Here is a 24,449-nt window from a genome sequence, read left to right as displayed (position 1 = left end):
AGAAAGAGAAGAAGTCTGCCAGGAGCTAACAGCACGTCAATAGCTTGTTCTATGGCCCGGTTTCCACCTAGGAATAGCTTATTTTTGCTCAATTGTGCTTTTCTTGAATAAAGTTGTGTCTTTATAATTTGGATGTTGTTAGAGCATTGAAGTATTATATTGATGCTACTAAGGATTTAGTTTGTTCACTTTTCTGGTCCTAGGAAAGGACAAAGTTTCTTTGGCCTCTGGGTTGAAACTTTTGATTCATAAGGCATTCATAGGGGTACATGTGGATAGCCTTATTCCACTTTTGTATTTGTTTTTAAACCTTTTTAATAAATACCATATTTTACAAAAATCCAAATTGAGTGGAAAGACCTTACCTGCCTGTGATTATTGAGTTTCTATTGGAGTACCATTATTGGCACTTCCCTGCACCTGGAGCCTGCTCATTGGGAGAACCACAGTGGGGTGAGCTGACACACCTGCTATAAATCTGTCAGTCTGCTCTACCAGCACATTGGTGTGCTTGGTGAATATGTGAGTACCCATTTGACATTAGCAAAATATATGGTTATACTCTGATTGATCTGCACATGTAGTGCCTTCTATCTATGCTTTATATCCATTGCAGCACACTGAAAATCCTAGCTGTGGGTGAGCTGTTACACCTGATAATTCTACAGCCTGCACCTACTAGCACATTGGTGTGCTCTATTAATATGTGAGTACCCATTTTTCCTATATTATTTCGAGTTCATATTTGTGTTTGATGATCCTGCACATGAGGCGCCCCTCTGTTCTTTATATTCTTCAGCGTTAACCCGGATCAATTGGTGAGGAGGAGGCAGCCAACATACGAAAATGTATTTTAAGGAGGATTCTCCTATATCCAAGAAGTATATTTTGTTCACTTGGGACATTTCTTTGTAAAATCTGTATGTATACTTAATATGGTTATTTGTATATTATACATTGTATCAGACATACTGTATACTGCCAACTATTAAGCAGTTTTACTCTTTTATATTATTAGAGATTGTATTATATTATTACTTGGAGGAAGGTCAGCCTCCACCCAAACGGATTACTGCTCATTCTACAAGATCAGTTGCCACGTCTTGGGTTTTCAAGAATGAGGCTTCAGTTTACCAAATTGGCAAGGCAGCTGCTTGGTCTTCTTTGCATACTTTTACTAAATTTCACCATTTTGATGTTTTTGCTTCTTCTGAGGCAGCCTTTGGTAGCAAAGTCCTGTTGATTAAAAAAATGCCCTTTTTGGATTTGTGTGGGGTTTTGTATTTAGTTTTTCATTGAATAAAGATGTTAATTAAATCCCACCCATTGTGTCTCATTACTCGTGGACTCCACAGCTTGAGTATTAGTTCCCATGAGTAATGGATTGTGGACTCTTACCACCTGTATTCAAGAAAAAATATTTGATGCTTACCTGATCAATTAATTTCTTTCATGGTGGCGAGAGTATACGAGACCCCACCCTATGTTTTTTTGGTGTTGGTTTTATTCTTACGTACATCCTTTTTTTCCTGCTCATTTTATTTTTCCTCATTTATTTTAATACCTTATTTTTCTTGAGGTATCTGTGAGGTGGGAGGGGTTTTATAGAGTTCTTGGGGTTTGGGAATATTTGCCTCCTCCTAATGGTAGGGAATAGTAATTCCCAGGAGTAAATGGATTGTGGACTCTCACCACCATGAAATAAATTAATTTATCAGGTAAGCATAAATTGTTTTTCAATAAAAATTACATAAGAGAAGTAAATTGGAAAGTTGTTAAAATTTAAAATATTATTAAAGGGGGGAGGGGTGATACCACAAAATGCTCATTATTCAGACAGAACGTTAAATTTTAAACTGTAGCATAGATTCACTAAAGCTCTCTTGGTCTGCATGTTTCTGATGTGTGAAGTAGAAGATTACAGAAAATAAAACTGAAAAAAATAATGTGTACAAAACAGGAAGCAAATAAAAATTAACTGAACAAACAGCATCACAGTTTGCTTTGCATTTGCTTTAAGCAGACAGGTAGAGAAGTTTATTTTTTGATTGGCATTTAAATATTTAACTTAGTTTTATGTAAATGGTAAAAAAAATTAGCAACATGCGTTGTTTGTGGTATTAGGTAAATTTATTTTTACTCTTTATGAACTGCAAATTAAAAATTATATTGGCGCTGTTTTATAACAATAAAGATGGTTTATTTTTATTGTTTTAACTTTTCTAGCCCTTTACAGTATTCAGAGCCAGATTACAAGTGGCGTGCTATTTAGCATGTTTACTCTAGTGTAAACTTTGGTAGAAGATTTTTGCATGTGCGTCAGGTAGCATGCGTATTACAAGTTGAAAGTAAAAAGTTTGAGCGCAAGAGAAACCCGATGCACGCAAATAAAATATCGCAACCGCGTTAACGTATCCTCCCGATAGAAGATATTCATATTTTACATTCCAATGTTCTTCATATACAGAACAATGCAATTTTTATTGTAAATACATATTTCTATATCTGTATATCTATTCTTATATACATGATATACATGTATAGATATCTATTTTACATTAGACATTTATGATATAGATGATAAAAATGGAAAAAGTTTCTATGTGAAGAATATAGGAATGTAAAATCTGTTTAATGCACGTTTGTGATTTAGATCTAAAGCTGTGTCAGGTTAGCACACATTAAGAATTGCTAAATTCAATGCGTGTTATTGAAATATTAAATATTTATACATACTGTAAAATATAGTCTATGGATTATTTAGAATTTTTACAGTATTTATAATAATTTTTATTACAAATTTTTTATTTTTTATTTAATATTTATTTTACACATATTTTACATTCCTATTTTCTTCACATAGAAAATAATGCTATTTTATATATATATATATATATATATATATATATATATATATATATATATATATATATATATACGCACACACATACAGTCATGGCCAAAAATATTGGCAACCCTGCATTTCTGTCAGATAATGTACCACTTCGCCCAGAATGTTTTGGCAGTCTCATGTTTATTTCTTTTGTTTGTATTGATATGAGAAAAAAAAGCGAAATCTGACACATTCCACACAAAATTCCAAAAATGGAATGAACAAAATTATTGGCACCCTCAATTTAATATGTGGTATATCAATTTTAATATTACTGAAATAAATCCTTCCTGTATTTATCAATGAGTTTCTTACACCTCTCTACTAGAATTTTGGACCACTCTTCTTTTGCCAACTGCTCCAGGTCTCTCAGATTGGAAGGGTTCCTTTTCCCAACTGCTGTTTTGAGATCTCTCCACAGGTGCTCTATGAGATTGAGATCTGAGCTCATTGCTGGCCAGTTTAGTACTCTCCAGCGCTTTTTCTTAAACAATTTCTGGGTGCTTTTTGACGTGTACTTTGGTTCATTGTCCTACTGTAAGACCCATGACCTATGACGGAGACCTAACTCTCTGACACTGGGCCCTACATTGCACCACAGAATTCTTTGGTAGTCTTCAGATTTCATAATGCCATGCACACAGTCAAGACATCCAGTGCCTGAAGCAGCAAAGCAACCTCAAAACATCAGTGAACCTCCACCATGTTTGACTGTAGGGACTGTATTCTTTTCTTTAAAAGCCTCATTTCTTTTTCTGAAATCAGTAGAATGATGGGCTTTACCAAAAAGCTGTTATTTTGTTTTGTCTGTCCACAGCACATTCTCCCAACAGGATTTTGACTTCCTCAGATAAGTTTTGCCAAACTCCAATCTTTTTTTTTTTTTAATGTTTTTGTGTCTGCAGTGGGGTTCTCCTGGGTCTCCTATCATAGCGTCCCTTTTCATTCAGATGGCGACGTATAGTGCCAGCTGACACATTTGTACCCTGTGCCTGAAGGTCAGCTTGAATTTGTCTGGAAGTTGATCGAAGTTCTTTATCCACCATTCGAACAAACCTTCCTTTTTCTCTTTCATCCACGTCACGGTAGATTAGCTACAGTGCCATGGGCTGTAAATTTCTTGACAATGTTGCGCACAGTGGACACAGGAACATTAAGATCTCTGGAGATGGACAGGTAACCTTGAGATTGTCCATGCTTTTTCACAATTTTTGTTCTCAAATCCTCCGACAATGCTTCGATACTCAGTATGGCACACAGAGACACACAACAGAAAGGTTGAGTACATTTTTCACCATTTTAACTGGTTTCCGGTGTGATTTCTATATTGTCAGCACCTGTTAATTGATACAGGTGAGTTTAGTTACAAATTACAGGAGCATCACAGACTTGGAATGCAATTATTTCTTACAGTTTTGAGCAGGTGCCAATAATATTGTCAAGTCCATTTTTTTTGGAGTTTTGCGTGGAATGTGTCAGATTTCGCTTTTTTTTTCTTAACTTTTTTTTTGTGTCATACCAATACAAACAAAATAAATAAATATCAGAATGCCTAAACATTTGTAATTGCAACAATGTTCTGGGCTAAGTGGTGCATTATCTACCAGAAATGCAGGGGTGCCAATATTTTTGGCCATGACTGCATTTCTATATAGATATATCGGATGTTAATGTAAAAGGGATATCTATACCTATAGATTTACAGGTATAGGGGTGTGTGCATGTATATATATATATATATATACACAATAAAAATGATCCTGTATGTGGAGAACGTTGGAATGTTAAATATGTATATTAATATACCGTACATTAAAACACAAATACTTAAATATATCTGTGCACAAATCTAAAAATATACGTATATATATATATATATATATATATATATATATATGGGTTGAGAGATTGTTATATAGGTGCAAAACAGTACTTATAACTAAAAATTAATCAGTTTACATTCATGATATTAATCAATAAATTAATACAAAAAATTATTATTACAAAAAAAATAATGCAATAAAAAATTGTATATAAAATATCTAATCCACTCTAAAACATATGCATCTGAAAAATATATCTTAAAATAGTCCAGTGACTGAAGTCCAAAGAGTAATTTAAAAAGTTCCCACGTGAAAGGAATTAAATAAAATAAGCTCCAGGTAAGTTGGTGTGCCCACAGAGACCAATAGTGGTAGATAAACTTTCTACTTACAAGAAAATACCTCAATCAAAATGAGGTAAGTGCCGCACAGATTGTTAAGTAGTTGGTTGTCTCTAGTCATTGGCTCCTTGTATATACGTGTAGATCCACTTCTTTCAAAGCCCCAGAGAGAAAGATTTCCTCCTCATTTGTTCCCTCAGATTAGTTGCAATGCAAGGGTGTGTGCACTAATAAAGTGCAATATGCGCAGGCTGGGCTTTGCAGTCTCCAGCTGACTGATTGGGGCAGGGTCTCCCTCAGATTTCAGTAGACTGGATACTGGATGTTGTAGCCTTTAAAAATGTAAAGGACACAGAACTTCTCCTAGTGCAGGTTAAACTTTTAACTAGGGTTGCACCGATACCATTTTTTTATGACTGAGTACAAGTACCGATACTTGTTTTCAAATACTCACCGATATTAATTACCGATACTTTTTTTTTAATGTCATGTGACAGTTTACCAAGCACAATACAGACTAATTATTTAAGATTCCTTCTTTATAATTATAAAGGACTGTAATTCAAAAGACATTATGAAATAATAAAACAGTTTTATTTGTCAAACGTTTACTGAACATGTTTATAAATAAAAAATAATACAATAAAATATTACATTTAAAGGGGTGATGCAATTGGGTTGTAGGGCTGTTATATAACATCAGTCTGACATTTGTATGGAGGTTCGATTCTAAGTTAAACAGTCTTTCACTTTCCATCATACTGCATGGGGCAGAAAGATATTTTTGGGCCATTTTAGCCAGAGCTGGAAATCTGTTTATTAACTGCCCAGTACTTCAGGGGTTTGTCTGAACGAGGTACAGTGATCTCTACTACAATAATACAAATAACAGCAATTTGTATTGGCAGAACAGTAGTAAACAATTTTTAGTTTAGTCTCCACTCCAGTTTAAAATGAAATGGGAACATGCAGTTTGAAAAAACGCCACAAGGTAGCATATGGGTAGAAAGTGGAGGTATCGGTTTAAGTATCGGTGCATTTGCACGAGTACAAGTACTCATGCAAATACTTGGTATCGGTACCGATACCGATACTAGTATCGGTATCGGTGCAACCCTACTTTTAACAGAATGATTCCAAGAAAATATACAAAATGGGTACTCACAATGACATTGTGCAAACAAGGCAGGCTGGATGTTACAGACACCAGCTGTCTGAATCAGGTCTCCCTGGATTGTTCTTTCAAATGATTTGAATAAGTGGTGTAAAGTGCTCCAAAGTGAAAAAGTAGTTAAAAGGCAGACTACTTAAAATCTACAGTTTTATTTTAAAACATGCAACACGTTTCTCAGCTGTCTAGCTGTTTCATCAGGCTTGTATACAATATAACCCTTTGCAGTCAAACACCTTGTCATATACCATATACTATTTAAACCCTTATAACTTTTTCTTTTAATATTTATATGATAATTTTTATCAGATAGTGTGTCTTTAAAGGGATAGTAAACCCAATTTTTTTCTTTCATGATTCAGATAGAGCATGCACTTTTAATCATCTTTCTAATTTACTCCTATTATCAATGTTTCTTCGTTCTCTTGGTATCTTTATTTGAAAAAGCATAAATGTTAAAGTGATGGTAAATTTCAGACTGTAAGAATGTTGCAATAAAACATATTTTAGTTTGCAAGTAAAACCACATAACTATTTTTTTTTAAGTTTATAACTATTTTATAATAAAAGGTTTATAATCCTAATTGGTATTGTCTGTTCCCCCGCCGCCCTTAATTTCCTCTTTTGGCTGGGCTGTGATGTATAGAGCAGTCACATTCGTTCTCTACATAGGCTTTATATGGGCTTTAAAGGGGCTGGACTTCAAGATTGTCAACTGACATACATGTTGATTGGATGTTCACTGGAATTGTCATTAAAAAACAAAAAGTTAATCCATGTGGGCTGGCATAACATTATAATAGAAGCATTACTATACGCACTAATTAACCCTTTCACAAATGGATTTAAAAAAAAAAAAGTACACATATACATTTTTAATGGCAAAGATTACATTTATGGCATTTGATTATTTAAAGTTTACCATCACTTTAAGTGTAACTATAATTTTGAATGCATTTACTGTATGTTGTGTTTAATGCAACTTTGTTAACACTACCCTTTACGACGGTTTCCGTCACACTAACCTGTGCTATGGTGCTCTTGCGATCACATTTACTTTCAACTTGTAATATCCACAATATTAAAAACTCACAGAAAATTCTCATATTGCTTGCGCGTAGCAGTTAGCGTGCCACTTGTAATCTAAGCCCTCAGTGAGGACTGTTCCTGTGAGGTTTGTGAGATGCACACAATCCCATAAACTTTAGTAAATCTAGGTCACTGTCTCTGGTGCTGAATGTAGAAATATCAATGTTAAATAATGTAGCCCTAAGTTACCACATCTTATTTCAAATATAGTCTCTGGTATCTCATTTCTGACATTCACAATGGAAAAACATCCCTTGCATATCAGTGTTATTGCACTGACAAGAACAGAATGTATTTTGCGCGCCATCAATGCAGTCCAGATTTTCTCACAGGCAAAATCTGCATGATGCAAACACCATAAATCCGTAGCTCATCTACACATGTGAACATGTAATGCCCAGGAATGTGTGGGGTGCTTGCACATCTAGGGGGCAATCAACAGGTTAATGTGCTTGGTTCTACATACACATGCATTGCAGAGCAAACTCACTGTTCTAGTAGTTTTTTTTATGGAGTAGGAAGATGCCATGTGTAAAGAGAGAATCAGTGGGTTTTCACCAGGATTTTGAGCGAATGAGGGGTTTCCTAAATAGAACTTAGCAGCCTTCAATAAGAGGAATATTGTTGTGACTTAGAGGGGCATTTAGAGAGACACAATTGTTTGCCTATTTATGGGCTGCTAATTCACTTATGCACAATTTTTGAAGTTAATTCAATTTGTATTTATGTGTGGTAATTGGGTTATCATGTTAGTGAATCGTCCTGGCAGACGCATTATGAAGACCTATTGGTTGACTTGGGGCATAGCCAGAGGGAATGTACAACTAAGTGTTTATTTTTTATGGGTAGGGGCACAGACATGCGCAGCAGATTTATTCAAGGTGACAAAAAACACGAGAAAAGAAAGGACATTGGTTTTATTTTCAATATAATGGATTCAAATTAAACAAAGCAAAGTTGTAAGAGAAGAACTTTACTTAAAGGGACACTGAACCCAATTTTTTTTCTTTCATGATTCAGATAGAGCATGTCATTTTAAGCAACTTTCTAATTTACTCCTATAATCAATTGTTCTTCATTCTCTTGCTATCTTTATTTGAAAAGCAAGAATATAAGTTTAGACGCCAGTCCATTTTTGGTTTACAACCTGGGTTGTTCTTGCTGATTGGTTGCTAAATGTCAGCCATCATTAAACAAGTGCTGTCCAGTGCTCTGAATCAAAAATTATTTGGCTCCTTAGCTTAGATGCCTTCTTTTTCAAATAAAGATAGCAAGAGAATGAAGAAAAATGTAAAATTGGAGTAAATTAAGAAGTTGCTTAAAATGTAATGCTCTGTCTGAATCATGAAAGAACAATGTGGATTTAGTATCCCTTTAAAGAAACATACTCAACAAATATGTAAGAAAATACCAATAGTTCCTAGTAGTGATAACCAGGCACACAAAGTTAGTATGAATTTGTTACAAGAGAACTCAAACCCTTTGCATGCAGACCAGAAGCAGTGGCTCCCAGCAGTGCAGGGAGACAGTAACTGGGGCACTAAGATATTGCCTCCTTGTGCTGCTGAAGCTGTTGACACCATCATATAGTGCTTAAATTAAAGCACAATGGCAGGGAATTCATTGAACCCTAATCTAGCATGGGGCCTGCCCTGGAATCCTGACGCCCGTGACCTTTCCCTCTTGCTTCCTGGAGATCAAACAAAGAGTGGCTTCTAAGTATTAAAAGTTCAAAGTGGCCCTAGGTGATGGCGGTGCACTGGGAAAATCACAGGTTTGTGGCATTCAGCTTAGTCTAGTGTTGGCTGCATTAGGGTGTGCCTGGGCACATGCGGCACACCCTGTGTGCACATTTATGGGGAGAGGAAAACTTCAGCTCCTAAAGGAGGAGCACTTATTATATCATTTACTGGCACTGCCTCTCAGGCAGGTGTATCTTTGGCAGTCAGGCCCAGTACCTTCCCAAAGTTATCTTTCTGACAGCCCTTTTTTATCCGTGTGTTGTTCTCAGACACATACATGTACACTGTGTGAGTGGCAAGATAATGAGGTTGTGCATTAATTCAGGGCATTGGTGTCTGATATGACATATTCGTGAAATAGTAAAATGAGTTGTAAGGGTGCCATTCATCTAGTCTTGAAGTTTGATAGCCCGGCCCATGCCCAACTTAATCAGTTGGTCTGAAATGGCATATTCCTGGTGTGAGGGGCTGCAAAGGTTTGCTTTGATGTAACATACCCAGCACAATGGGATAGCGAGGGGGGGGGGCATGCATCTTATTTGGGTCTGTGGTTATTATATAGCAAATACACAGCCAAGGGGCAGCAATGTATCTATTCCTTGGGTCCGTTGTAGGAGATATCTATGTATGATGGTGCATCTGAATAAAGGGTCAGATGTGGCATATACCAGGCATTGGAAAACTACAGACAAGTTGTGCATCTGACTTGGTACAGGGGTGTCTTATATGAAGTATACTTGGCAAAGTAGGGTTCAAGGGTTCAATGCTGCAAATCTAATCTAATTTCGCATTATACTAGACTAATCCTTGCATAATGTGGCTGCAGGTGCCCTTCATCTGGTCTAGACTTCTTATGCAGCATATATCCAGCATAAGGTAACTTAAGTGGGTCAGATTTGGTGCTATGGGTTATGATGTGACAAATATCTAGATAAAGTTGAACTGTAGGGCGACGTGTTTGATCTGCATCTGGGGTTAATACAAGGGCATAATTCAGAAGCATCATATATTAGTTCAGTTCAAAAATATATCACCTTAGCTAAATAACTTTAATTGATAAATGTCATTTTGTGTTGTTGCATTCTGATGTTTGAAAGTGATTCTATTACTTTTTCTTATGGTCACAATGCAATTAACTCTGTGGATGGAATGGAATGTCAGAATATGGTTTGACAGCTTAGATAGCTTTATCATCAATACTTATCACTATGACACTTGTGCAGTGTCAGGAGAGGCTCTTCTGTGTTGTGTTGTTTTCTACAGAGAACAAGTCTTGGAGAGGAATATTCAGGAACACTATCTCACACAATTCGATAGGCAAGCTAAGAATAGAATGTGTTACTTTTTACATTTAGACATACAGTGTATAGATGTGATTGTGGGATACATATATTATTCATACTGTAATGATCTGTAGACCCAATTTACAGTTACTATTTTATCTATTCAAGTCCAAATATTTATATGTCTTATAATATTAATAGAATACATACTCAAGATATTTTTCTTAGTTTTCCAAATAATTTGGTTAAGTATTTTAGGGTTGTAAATGTTTAAAAAAAATCTTGTTTTTGTATTTCATTTTATATGGGGAGAAATTTAGACAAGGCTACTGCCAAATCCTCTACACCAACAAACCTGACATTTTCAAGGTAATTAATTCTGGCTATATTGAGACTTAAAATATCACTATAATAATGTTATAAGGTTGTATACTTAAAAATAACACATGGGGGCCGAAATATCAAGCTCCATTTACAATCGGGCTGATTGACACCCCCTCTGCAGGGGGCGGCATTGCACATGCAGTTCACAAGAACTGCTTGTGCAATGATAAATGAGAACAGCGTATGCTGTCGGCATTCATCGATGTCTGTCGGACATGATCAGATGAGCAGATCATGTCGGACAGACCGATGATAAATCGTCCCTATGGTATTTTCAGTACTAGATAAGGAAAGGCAATTTTTGATTATTGCTGTTATTGTTTGTGTACGTATTTAAAATGGCAAAGAGACAGGGGAAAAAAACATGGAATATTTTTTTTTTTAGTATTTGCCTTATTGAAATCTGCAACTTAAAACTATCTTTCAATTTTTTTTAAAAATGTTAAGCTTTTGTTGAAATATGAAGAGGAAGCAGTCTTTTTGCAATTTTTCTTGCCTATAACATCTCAAGTGAAGAGGGTTGAAGTAGGGTTGCCACTTTCGCCATATTTTCTGGACACTTATGAGTTACACATGCTGCAGGTTGTGTAGGGAGAAACAAGTATAGTGCTGTCCAGGGTCACTATGCATGTGCTGTCCAGGTGCGCAGTTGCCCTCTGCACACCTTGCAACATGTGTAACTCATAACTGTCCAGGAAAACATGGCTGAGGTGGTGTTGAAATGTTTTATTTATTTTTTTATTTCATTTTCTGTAAGAAAGTGCTTAAACTAAATCCCACTTAACAGAACATGCTTTAAAATGCAAATTTAGAAGAAAAATAATTTTATTTCTGAATATCATAGCACATTATTTTTTTTAAAAATAAATCCCAAAAACAAGTTCAGGATCTTGAATTTGCTAAATTAAATCTGCAAATGTTAACAATTAACTATAATGAATTAGCAGACTGGGAATTCTAGTAATATTTATATTATTCTGACATCTTTTTAATAATAGATTGTATAGGTCATCTGCCTATCAGGAAAATAGGAGATATGTTTAGCCAATTTTGTGTAAACTGTCCTGTCTAAGCCAGCAAGGAAAATTGTCATTACCTATTTTACATCTAGGTTATCTTGGTGACATTTCTTGAATATCTTTCTATTCTTTATCTAATTTATTTATCTGTGTATCTGTCTCTTCACATTCTACTAAACCTCTCTACACTGGTTTGCTAACACTATTTGACACTATATTTCATAGACTCACTCTCGCTACAGATATTTTACCATTTTCACATCTAGTTTACTTTGTATAAAAGTGTATATTTACTGCTGATTGTGGTCAAGGTCAGATACTTTCTCTCTTTTTGTTTAAGTTTGTTGATACACACACTGTCGATCTGATATATTCAAATAAATTGTTTGTGTTATATAAATAAATAATATGAGCAATTTAAAAAAAATATATAGAAGGAAAACTATTATTAATATGTTATGTTTATTGAACAACCATTCAAAACATGATTTAAAAAGCTTCCAGTTAAAGGGACAGTAAACACCAGAATTTTTGTTGTTTAAAAAGGTAGATAATCCCTTTATTACCCATTCCCCAATTTTGCACAACCAACACAGTTTTAATAGTACATGTTTTACCTCTGTGATTACCTTGTATCTATGCCTCTGCAAACTGCCCCCTTATTTCAGTTCTTTTGACAGACATGCATTTTTAGCCAATCAGTGCTTGCTCTTAGGAGCTTCATGTGCCAGAGCTCAATGTTATCTATATGAAACACGTGAACTAACGCCCTCTAGTGGTGAAAAACTGTAAAAATGCTTTCCGATTAGAGGCAGTCTTCAAGGCCTAAGAAATTATTACATGAACCTCCTAGATTTAGCTTTCAACTAAGAATACCAAGAGAACAAAGCAAAATTGGTAATAAAAGTAAATTGGAAAGTTGTTTAAAATGACATGCCCTATTTAAATCATGAAATATTTTTTGTGACTTTACTGTCCCTTTAAGGGCTAAATTACAAGTGAAGTGCTAATTTATTGCGTGCCCGCAAAAGATCAAATTCACCCATTTGCGGGTGCCTGATAAAAAAATCAGCTATTATCGCTTGTAAAATTAATCAGAGATCAGATCTCTAGTTAATGTTATAAATGTGCCCCAAATGCCCCTCCCCCAAATAAAGTGATGTGTATTTTATTAAAAAATAAAAATTGTTGAATTTTTATTTTTTAATAAAACAGCTGCACCAGGCAGTTATTGGGGGCCAAAGTTGGTGGGTGTGGGGCACTGAAAAAAGCCTTTACATTGCAGTCTATGGGAACTGTGTGTTCCCAGCAAATATCTATGTTTATGCTTATTTACATATATATATATATATATATTTATGTGTTAATATGTGTATTCATATATATTTACAATTTGCTGCCATCGCTGCGATTTGGTTCTGTACCGTGTATGACGGCATCAGAACAAGGCTCCCATTGGAGCCTATGGAAGCGCACTCTTGTGAGCGCAATACTTCCCAGCTCGCGTTCGCATTGCTGTCAACTTGTAATACCAGCAGACATTAGCGTGCGCTGGTATTACTCAGTGTAGCATAAATAACGCTTTCACAAAAGCTATATTTAGCGCTCCACTTGTAATTTGGCTCTAAATGTTTAATTTTGAAAATGATTGAATAAAGTTACATTTTATACAATTCTACTGTGCTGAGTCCACATCTCGCTATTTTGGCAGGATAAGAGTGACCGTAGATGGAGAATTTCTTCATTATATTTTTCCTCTTCAGTTCCTGGATTCTCCTGAGTGGGACTCACTTAGGCCATCAGAAGAAGGACTATTTCAGGTAATGTTTACAGCTTTTTATTGAATAGAAAATCCATCTGGTTTATTGTAAAAAATATCATATTATATGGAAAATTGGTTTATAATATCAAATAGGAGTTTGAATGTGCCCTTTCAACAGTGTCTGTTTGAATCTGTTGTGATTGGCCTGACATGGTTTTACATCCATTTGACATTTGAGGTAATTACTCTATTAATAATACAAAATATTATATAAATACTGCAAACAATGTTTACTTTATATGTCCGGAAGCCCTGAAATTCCATTTTAGATCACTGGGGAACATTTTGACTGGTAAATGTCTAATTTGTAGAAAAATGACCTTGACAACCCTGCCTCTATAAATTGTGGCTTGTTTGCAATCAAGCTCCTGAGGACAACTAATTAACCGACTGCTGTAACTTGTTACAATTGGTTTTGAGTAATAGTGATAGCCTTTGGTGTTGGCTGTATTGCAATAGGGTTTGTACTGGGGTTACTCCTTTCAGGAGTCGATGTCCGGTAGCGAGGCATTGACAAGCTAGTGGTTCAGGTAGCATTATTTGTGGCGTGGGGCTGAACTGAGTTTAACTGTGCCTGGGGTATGGTCATTGTTACGGATAAAAGTGGCACGTGGGGGCATATATGGTTTGGGGAAACAAGACCAAACTATCTTTTGTATTAGCTCCATTTTGGGAGACAGCCCAATGTATACTCAGAAAGTAATTTAGGGCTAGATTACGAGTGGTGTACTAAAAGAGCATGCAAACAATACCATGTTTTTTCGGCTTTTTGCATGAAACCTAAATAGCGCATGTATTACAAGTTGAGAGTAAACACATTCTCTCAAGCATTATCGCGATTTACGCGGGTCAGGTTAGCGTGACGAGAGCTTGCGTTAAGGGTAGGGGAAAAAAAGGTTGCACTAAACATAACATACATGTCAAAATACAGTTACACTCATACAAAGATGACATACTCACATATGCATGTCAATTTATTTCTAATGTTGAACAACTTATTCGTATGCGGGTGATTTAAATCTGTTTCCAGTGATGAGGCTATTGCACGTGACACAATTGTCATATATATGTATATTTACAGTACGTTTCACATTCCGCGTTTTTCACATACAGGATAATGTACCTTTTTATTGTAAGTATATATATATATATATATATATATATATAACACACAGAGGAGATCTAGCACTTGCAAGTATACAGCTAAGATTAAAAGCAAAAATGGAAGAGTTAGTTACCGCATCTGGCTATAAGGGTCAAGCCCAAGAACCACGTCAAGGTCTGTCTCATCCTGGGTCCCTAATGCAGCCAAACAAGTCATGCTCTCAATCAAACAAACTGGAAACTTCCCAAGGGTGCACAGGCCTTATGTAACCTCCCTAGACAAATACAAAACTCGGAAATAGACTGCACTCTCAAACTGGACCAGGTACACATCAAATGACCCTGCAAAATGCACAGCCCTGGGTGCTCAATAGCACTCACAGGCAGCTGCACCTTCCCCAGAGGCCCAGGCGGTTAACCCCACACAAGTCTGGGTGCAAAGCCCATAGGGAAAATTACAAAATAAATTAACACAACACACAGAGGAAGTCTGGAACTCACTTGCAAGTACACGGCTAAGATTAAAAGCAAAAATGGAAGTTAGTTACCGTATCTGGCCAAATGGGTCAAGCCAGATGCGGTAACTAACGCTTCCATTTCTTTCATGTAATTAGCAAGAGTCCATGAGCTAGTGACGTATGGGATACACATTCCTACCAGGAGGGGCAAAGTTTCCCAAACCTCAAAATGCCTATAAATACACCCCTCACCACACCCACAAATCAGTTTTACAAACTTTGCCTCCCATGGAGGTGGTGAAGTAAGTTTGTGCTAGATTCTACGTTGATATGCGCTTTGCAGCAGGCTGGAGCCTGGTTTTCCTCTCAGTGTGCAGTGAATGTCAGAGGGATGTGAGGAGAGTATTGCCTATTTGAATTCAATGGTCTCCTTCTACGGGATCTTTTTCATAGGTTCTCTGTTATCGGTCGTAGAGATTCATCTCTTACCTCCATTTTCAGATCGACGATATACTCTTATATACCATTACCTCTACTGATTCTCGTTTCAGTACTGGTTTGGCTTTCTACTACATGTAGATGAGTGTCCTGGGGTAAGTAAATCTTATTTTTTGTGACACTCTAAGCTATGGTTGGGCACTTTTATGTAAAAGTTCTAAATATATGTGTTTAAACATTTATTTGCCTTGATTCAGGATGATCAATATTCCTTATTTCAGACAGACAGTTTCATTATTTGGGATAATGCATATGAATTTTCAATTTTTTTCTTACCTTTAAAATTGACTTTTTTCTCTGTGGGCTGTTAGGCTCACGGGGGCTGAAAATGCTTCATTTTATTGCGTCATTCTTGGCACTGACTTTTTTGGCGCAAAAAATTTCTTTGTCATACTTGTCGCCGGAAGTTGTTTGTGATTACGTCATTTTTTTGACGTTTTGCGCCAAAAGTGTCTGCGTCACCGGATGTGGCATCATCATAAAAAATGTGGGCGTCATTTTTGTCTCCACCTTTTTTTCTCATTATTTAAGTCTCATTTTTCTTTTGCTTCTGGTTACTAGAGGCCTGTTCATTGGCATTCTTTCCCATTCCTGAAACTGTCATTTAAGGAATTTGATAGATTTTGCTTTATATGTTGTTTTTTCTCTTACATATTGCAAGATGTCTCAGATTGACCCTGGATCAGAAGCTACTTCTGGAGGAAAAACGCTGCCTGATGCTGGCTCTACCAAAGTTAAGTGCATTTGTTGTAAACTTGTGGTATCTGTTCCTCCGGCTGTAGTTTGTGATGAATGTCATGATAAAATTGCTAATGCAGATAAAATTTCCATTAGTAATATTCCATTACCTGTTGCTGTTCCATCAGCATCTAATACTCAGGATGTTCCTGTTAATATAAGAGATTTTGTTTCTAAATCTATTAGGAAGGCAATGTCTGTTATTCCTCCTTCCAGTAAGCGTAAAAGGTCTTTTAAAACTTCTCATTTCTCAGATGAATTTTTAAATGAACATCGTCATTCTGATTTGTCTGTTTCTGATGAGGATTTTTCTGGTTCAGAGGATTCTGTCTCAGATATTGACACTGATAAATCGTCATATTTATTTAAAATGGAATTTATTCGTTCTTTACTTAAAGAAGTTTTAATCGCTTTAGAAATTGAGGATTCTAGTCCTCTTGATACTAAATCTAATAAGCGTTTAAATTCGGTTTTTAAACCTCCTGTAGTTATTCCGGAAGTTTTTCCTGTCCCTGATGCTATTTCTGAAGTAATTTCTAGGGAATGGAATAATCTGGGTAATTCTTTTACTCCTTCCAAAAGATTTAAGAAATTGTATCCTGTGCCATCTGACAGATTAGAGTTTTGGGACAAAATCCCTAAAGTTGATGGGGCTATCTCTACTCTTGCTAAGCGTACTACTATTCCTATGGCAGATAGTACTTCCTTTAAGGATCCTTTAGATAGGAAGATTGATTCCTTTCTAAGGAAAGCTTATTTATGTTCAGGTAATCTTCTTAGGCCTGCTATTTATTTGGCTGATGTTGCTGCAGCTTCCACTTTTTGGTTGGAGGCTTTGGCGCAACAAGTGTCAGATCATAATACTCATAGCATTGTTAAACTTCTTCAACATGCTAATAACTTTATTTGTGATGCCATCTTTGATATCATCAGAGTTGATGTCAGGTATATGTCTTTAGCTATTCTAGCTAGAAGAGCTTTATGGCTTAAAACTTGGAATGCTGATATGTCTTCTAAGTCAACTTTGCTTTCCCTTTCTTTCCAAGGTAATAAATTGTTTGGTTCTCAGTTGGATTCTATTATTTCAACTGTTACTGGGGGGAAAGGAACTTTTTTACCTCAGGATAAAAAATCTAAAGGTAAATATAGGGCTGCTAATCGTTTTCGTTCCTTTCGTCAGAATAAGGAACAGAAGCCTGATCCTTCCCCTAAAGGAACGGTTTCTGTTTGGAAACCGTCTCCAGTCTGGAATAAATCCAAGCCTTTTAGAAAGCCAAAGCCAGCTCCCAAGTCCACATGAAGGTGCGGCCCTCATTCCAGCGCAGCTGGTAGGGGGCAGATTACGATTTTTCAAAGAAATTTGGATCAAATCGATTCACAGTCTTTGGATTCAGAACATTGTTTCACAAGGGTACAGAATAGGTTTCAGGGTAAGGCCACCTGCAAGAAGATTTTTTCTTTCTCATATTCCAATAAATCCAGTGAAGGCTCAGGCATTTCTGAAATGTGTTTCAGATCTAGAGTTTGCTGGAGTAATTGTGCCAGTTCCAGTTCTGGAACAAGGGCTGGGGTTTTACTCAAATCTATTCATTGTACCAAAGAAGGAGAATTCCTTCAGACCAGTTCTGGATTTAAAAATATTGAATCGATATGTAAGGATACCAACATTCAAAATGGTAACTATAAGGACTATTCTGCCTTTTGTTCAGCAAGGGCATTATATGTCCACTATAGATTTGCAGGATGCATATCTGCATATTCCGATTCATCCAGATCACTTTCAGTTTCTGAGATTCTCTTTTCTAGACAAGCATTACCAATTTGTGGCTCTGCCGTTCGGCCTAGTAACAGCTCCAAGGATTTTTTCAAAGGTTCTCGGTGCCCTTCTATCTGTAATCAGAGAACAGGGTATTGTGGTATTTCCTTATTTGGACAATATCTTGGTACTTGCTCAGTCTTCACATTTAGCAGACTCTCATACGAATCGACTTGTGTCGTTTCTTCAAGAACATGGTTGGAGGATCAATTTACCAAAAAGTTCATTGATTCCTCAGACAAGGGTAACCTTTTTAGGTTTCCAAATAAATTCAGTGTCCATGACTTTGTCTCTGACGGACAAGAGACGTCTGAAATTGATTTCAGCCTGTCGAAACCTTCGGTTTCAATCATTCCCTTCGGTAGCTTTATGCATGGAAATTCTAGGTCTTATGACTGCTGCATCGGACGCGATCCCCTTTGCTCGTTTTCACATGCGACCTCTTCAGCTCTGTATGCTGAACCAGTGGTGCAGGGATTATACAAAGATATCACAGTTAATATCTCTCTGACGTGGTGGACAGATCACCATCGTTTAATTCAAGGGGCTTCTTTTGTTCTTCCAACCTGGACTGTGATCTCAACAGATGCGAGTGACAGGTTGGGGAGCAGTATGGGGGTCTCTGACAGCGCAGGGGGTTTGGGAATCTCAGGAGGCGAGATTACCAATCAACATTTTGGAACTCCGTGCGATTTTCAGAGCACTTCAATCGTGGCCTCTTCTGAAGAGAGAATCGTTCATTTGTTTTCAGACGGACAATGTCACAACCGTGGCATATGTCAATCATCAAGGGGGGACTCACAGTCCTCTGGCTATGAAAGAAGTATCTTGAATACTTGTATGGGCGGAATCCAGCTCCTGTCTAATTTCTACGGTTCACATCCCAGGTATAGACAATTGGGAAGCGGATTATCTCAGTCGCCAGGCGTTACATCCGGGCGAATGGTCTCTTCACCCAGAGGTATTTCTTCAGATTGTTCAAATCTGGGGTCTTCCAGAAATAGATCTGATGGCTTCTCATCTAAACAAGAAACTTCCCAGGTATCTGTCCAGATCCAGGGATCCTCAGGCGGAGGCAGTGGATGCATTGTCGCTTCCTTGGAAGTATCATCCTGCCTATATCTTTCCGCCTCTAGTTCTTCTCCCAACAGTATACACAATGGTTAGTACAGCAACTTAGGAGTGCAGTGCAAGTGAAGACAGGGTCCTGCCAAGTCCCCCCAATTCCAGTAATAGATATATATATGTCCACAGCACTGTGTCTTTCAAATCTCTTTATTCTCTGTACATAACAGGTATATAAACAGCGACGTTTCGAGTGTTTCCACTCTTACTCTAGTTCTTCTCCCAAGAGTGATTTCCAAGATTCTAAAGGAGCGTTCGTTTGTACTGCTGGTGGCTCCAGCATGGCCTCACAGGTTTTGGTATGCGGATCTTGTTCGGATGGCCAGTTGCCAACCTTGGTCTCTTCCGTTAAGACCAGACCTTCTATCTCAAGGCCCATTTTTCCATCAGGATCTCAAATCATTAAATTTGAAGGTATGGAGATTGAACGCTTGATTCTTAGTCATAGAGGTTTCTCTGACTCCGTAATTAATACTATGTTACAGGCTCGTAAATCTGTGTCTAGGAAGATATATTATCAAGTCTGGAAGACTTACATTTCTTGGTGTTCTTCTCATCAATTTTCCTGGCATTCTTTTAGAATTCCTAGAATTTTACAGTTACTTCAGGATGGTCTGGATTAAGGTTTGTCTGCAAGTTCCTTGAAAGGACAAATTTCTGCTCTTTCTGTGCTGTTTCACAGAAAGATTGCTAATCTTCCTGATATTCATTGTTTTGTACAGGCTTTGGTTCGTATCAAACCTGTCATTAAGTCAATTTCTCCTCCTTGGAGTTTAAATTTGGTTCTGGGAGCTCTACAAGCTCCTCCTTTTGAACCTATGCATTCTATAGATATTAAATTACTTTCTTGGAAAGTTTTGTTTCTTTTGGCCATCTCTTCTGCTAGAAGAGTTTCTGAGTTATCTGCTCTTTCTTGTGAATCTCCTTTTCTGATTTTTCATCAGGATAAGGCAGTGTTGCGACTTCATTTAAATTTTTACCTAAGGTTGTCAATTCTAACAACATTAGTAGAGAGATTGTGGTTCCTTCATTGTGTCCTAATCCTAAGAATTCTAAGGAAAGATCATTACATTCTTTGGATGTAGTAAGAGCTTTGAAATATTATGTTGAATCTACTAAAGATTTCCGAAAGACTTCTAGTCTCTTTGTTATCTTTTCTGGTTCTAGGAAAGGTCAGAAGGCCTCTGCCGTTTCTTTGGCGTCTTGGTTAAAGTCTTTGATTCATCATGCTTATGTTGAGTTGGGTAGAACTCCGCCTCAAAGGATTACAGCTCATTCGACTAGGTCAGTTTCTACTTCCTGGGCATTTAGGAATGAAGCTTCGGTTGATCAGATTTGCAAAGCAGCTACTTGGTCTTCTTTGCATACTTTTACAAAATTCTACCATTTTGATGTGTTTTCTTCTTCTGAAGCAGTTTTTGGTAGAAAAGTACTTCAGGCAGCTGTTTCAGTTTGTCTTCTTCTGAAGCAGTTTTTGGTAGAAAAGTACTTCAGGCAGCTGTTTCAGTTTGATTCTTCTGCTTATAATTTCAGTTTTTTTTCATTATAAGATTTAAACTTTGTTTGAGGTGTGGATTATTTTTCAGCAGAATTGGCTGTCTTTATTTTATCCCTCCCTCTCTAGTGACTCTTGCGTGGAAGTTCCACATCTTGGGTATTTATTATCCCATACGTCACTAGCTCATGGACTCTTGCTAATTACATGAAAGAAAACATAATTTATGTAAGAACTTACCTGATAAATTCATTTCTTTCATATTAGCAAGAGTCCATGAGACCCACCCTTTTTTTGTGGTGATTATGATTTTTTTGTATAAAGCACAACTATTCCAATTCCTTATTTTTTATGCTTTCGCACTTTTTTTCTTATCACCCCACTTCTTGGCTATTCGTTAAACTGATTTGTGTGTGTGTGAGGGGTGTATTTATAGGCATTTTGAGGTTTGGGAAACTTTGCCCCTCCTGGTAGGAATGTGTATCCCATACGTCACTAGCTCATGGACTCTTGCTAATATGAAAGAAATGAATTTATCAGGTAAGTTCTTACATAAATTATGTTTTTTGCTTTTAATCTTAGCTTATATATACTACTTATACCTATATATCTATTCCTATTCATATATAGTTATAGATATGTATTTTAAATTAACAGTATCATATATATATATATATATATATATATATATATACTGTGTGTATATATATATATATATATATATATTTTTATATATATATATATATATAGATAGATAGATAGATAGATATATTTGAAGAACATAGGAATGTAAAATATGCGCATTGCGAATCAGAGTTTGCAACTTAGGACTAACGCGGACGGGTTAGCGCACATGAAGAATTGCTATATTCAATGCGTGTTCTTGAAATATAAAATATACAATATTAAACATTAAAAAAATATACATACTGGGACTTCCGGTGGGTGGGCTGAAGAGTGAGCAGCCTCGAGAAAGAGCTCCGGAGCTGGAAATCTTTTGAAAGTGGCATTGCCATTAAAAAGACACCTAAATAAGTGACATTGCTGCTCCTTACAAGCCCAAATGCATACTAGCCTTGGTACATCTGGTGCCTGGCGTTTTTGATGCTGGTAAATCACATCTACCCCCACCGCAAGCATAACAGCACAGAGAAGTGCATTTGTAAATATCTTTGCGGTGTCTTGAAAGACAGCGGAGACAACCGAACTGACCCCTGGAGGCGTTTGGGACACTGCAGATCGGATCCCCACCACATAGGGCAAAAACAGAACAACACGACTAAAGCCTGTCTGCCCGGTAGTCGCCAGCCACTGGTACCGGTGGGATTGCCCCTTTAACTGCCTGTGCTGAACGGATCGACCTGCGGCCCCCTACTACACTTACCGGAGAAGCCCCGAGGAGAGTGGCAAGTCTGGGAGACCGGGAGAGGCGAGTGGAACCATCTCTAATGGCCACACAGAGCGCAAGTTAGTGGCGCGAAAAGTCCGGTCGCCATCTTGACGGGCAGAGAACAGCCAGCAGAGTGCTCTCCCTCCCCACAAGCTGCGGATTAACTGAGGCGCATAAGAAATCTCTGAAGGATTGCAACCGAATACTTCTCTGACAGGCTCCCACACAAGAGGAACTCTTCCTGACATCGAACTGAGAAAGCAGGGTAACGTAGCACTCACGCTCCCACACATGAATCCCCCACACGCAGTTATAAAACGTTTCTTTTTCTGTTTGACACTGGGCCAGGGAATCCCAACTTGCTCTCAGTGTTAATACAGCACAGTGAGGAACCTCAGCCAATTTGTGCTATAAGGGGAATACTGGACACTGGGTGTGTAGCAGGATGCAGGAATAGTGCCCCGGCTCTGGCCTGAGAGTGACTTTGACACGCTAACTGCTCCTTGGGGATAAGGCCATACATCAGGCCCAAGTCACACTAGCTTATTACCCTAACAATCTCAACTATCCAGGGACTGGCACAGAACGGGAGAATCACAGAGAAACACTGAACAGTTAAAAGTTGGGACTTTGTACAGAAGCTCCCAAAAGGGTGGAAAGCTAAACCAAATAATTGTGAAATTGGTGAACAGTGAATATTGTATTTTTGTGCTTTGTTCATTTACTTTCCTTCTTATTTCTTTAAGTTTGTTGTCATTCTCTTGCTTGTTGCCCTAATTGTCTGCTACTAAAACAAAGTGTGTTATTTTATACCAGTACATGGATAGGTTTCTGTCTGGTGGCAGAATGTCGGGCAAAAACAAAAATGTAGGCAAGGGCAGGGGAGCTGCTGACCAACTACAAGAGGCACCTTCTGGTGTGCCGGAGCCCAACACGTGCTCTATAGGCACACATGTGGTGGTTCAGCAGCTTTCCTCCATCTTCCTTCCAAAAATAGAGAGTTTGCAGAAAGGGCTGGACCATCTGACAGGGGAAATGAAGCAATTCTCAGTTAGATTTACGGAAATGGAGGATAGGGTATCAGGGCTAGAGGACACTTCAGTAACTCATGACACCCAGCTAGACGCCTTGTTGAAGCAAAACATAAATTTACACCAGAGTTTAGAGGACCTAGAGAATAGGTCGCGCCGCAATAACCTGCGCATTATAGGTGTACCTGAAAATGTTAAACCTAAAGACCTCATATGCTTTGTGGAAGACACCTTGCCTAGGCTTCTCAAACTGACCCCAGCAATATTTAAGGGTAGTGTGGAACGGGCGCACAGGGTGGGTCCAGAAAGGCAACAAGAGAGGGGAAATACACAGCCCAGGCAGGTCATGGTTAAACTGTTACATTTTCAACTTAAAATAGAGTTACTGCGTGCATACAGAAAAACCTCCCCAGTTTTGTTTGAAGGCACTAGACTCCTGATTTTTCAGGACTACTCCTCTGAGCTTATGAGGAAACGCAAGGAGTTCTCCCCTATCTGCTCAGAGCTAAACAGGAAAGGTAGGAAGGTGTACCTCTTGTATCCAGCTAGACTAAAGCTTTTAACCTCCTCAGGCCCCAAATTCTTTGACTCCCCGAGAGAAGCCACAGAGTATTTGAGAGTCAGCAGGGAGGGAGAGGGAGCAAACTCACCTAGATCACCCCGCTCAGATCCGGGATGAAAAGCAGGAGTGAACACCTAGAGTAATATCACAGCTTACTCCCTAAGGGGGGTTAGCCCTGAACCTGATCATTGGTTTTAAGTGTTACACTGTTATGTATACTTTTACAGATAAGTTTGATTATTATGTTATTTTTTTGTGTATAGTATTGGTTGCATTTAGAATGATATCCCCTCCCTTTAATTATTCTTCAAAAGAAAGACTGTTGGATGGGCTCCCTAACAGAATTAGAATGCCGACCCCGACTTCAAAACCTCCTTATGGGGTTTCCCAGAGTTTGCTTTTTCTCTGTTTACCAATAGAACAAAAGGAATTGGTCCTGCGTCAGCTGCACCCATACGGCAGCTGTTTACCCATTAACGCCTGCAGAATTGGCTGTAAACCATCACCCACTCTTTATGTCATAGCTAAACTAATTGAGGACAATTTAAGGGGTAGCATTACAGCTCAATGCTTAGTTGTGGCGCACCTGGAACCTTATAGTTTAAATATTTATGATGATATAGATAGGAAAAAAAACCCTCACTCCAAAGAGCTGTATACTCTAA

At 37.6% G+C, this 24,449-nt stretch overlaps 1 protein-coding gene across 2 annotated transcripts in view; it reads left to right on the top strand.

Annotated features, from left to right (window-relative positions):
* The window catches only part of POPDC3 (popeye domain containing 3), a 202,485-nt gene that overhangs the window by 159,716 nt on the left and 18,320 nt on the right, over positions 1 to 24,449 (top strand). For both annotated transcript variants that reach the window (XM_053710586.1, XM_053710587.1), the window contains one exon: positions 13,457 to 13,565. In XM_053710586.1, coding sequence (XP_053566561.1) covers positions 13,457 to 13,565 — 109 coding nt within the window. The remainder of the gene's footprint in view (positions 1 to 13,456; positions 13,566 to 24,449) is intronic.

This window comes from Bombina bombina, chromosome 4 (assembly GCF_027579735.1).
Source record: "Bombina bombina isolate aBomBom1 chromosome 4, aBomBom1.pri, whole genome shotgun sequence".
Taxonomy (NCBI): domain Eukaryota; kingdom Metazoa; phylum Chordata; class Amphibia; order Anura; family Bombinatoridae; genus Bombina; species Bombina bombina.
Note: the sequence above shows the minus strand (reverse complement) of the source record. Positions and strands in the feature narration are given on the sequence as shown.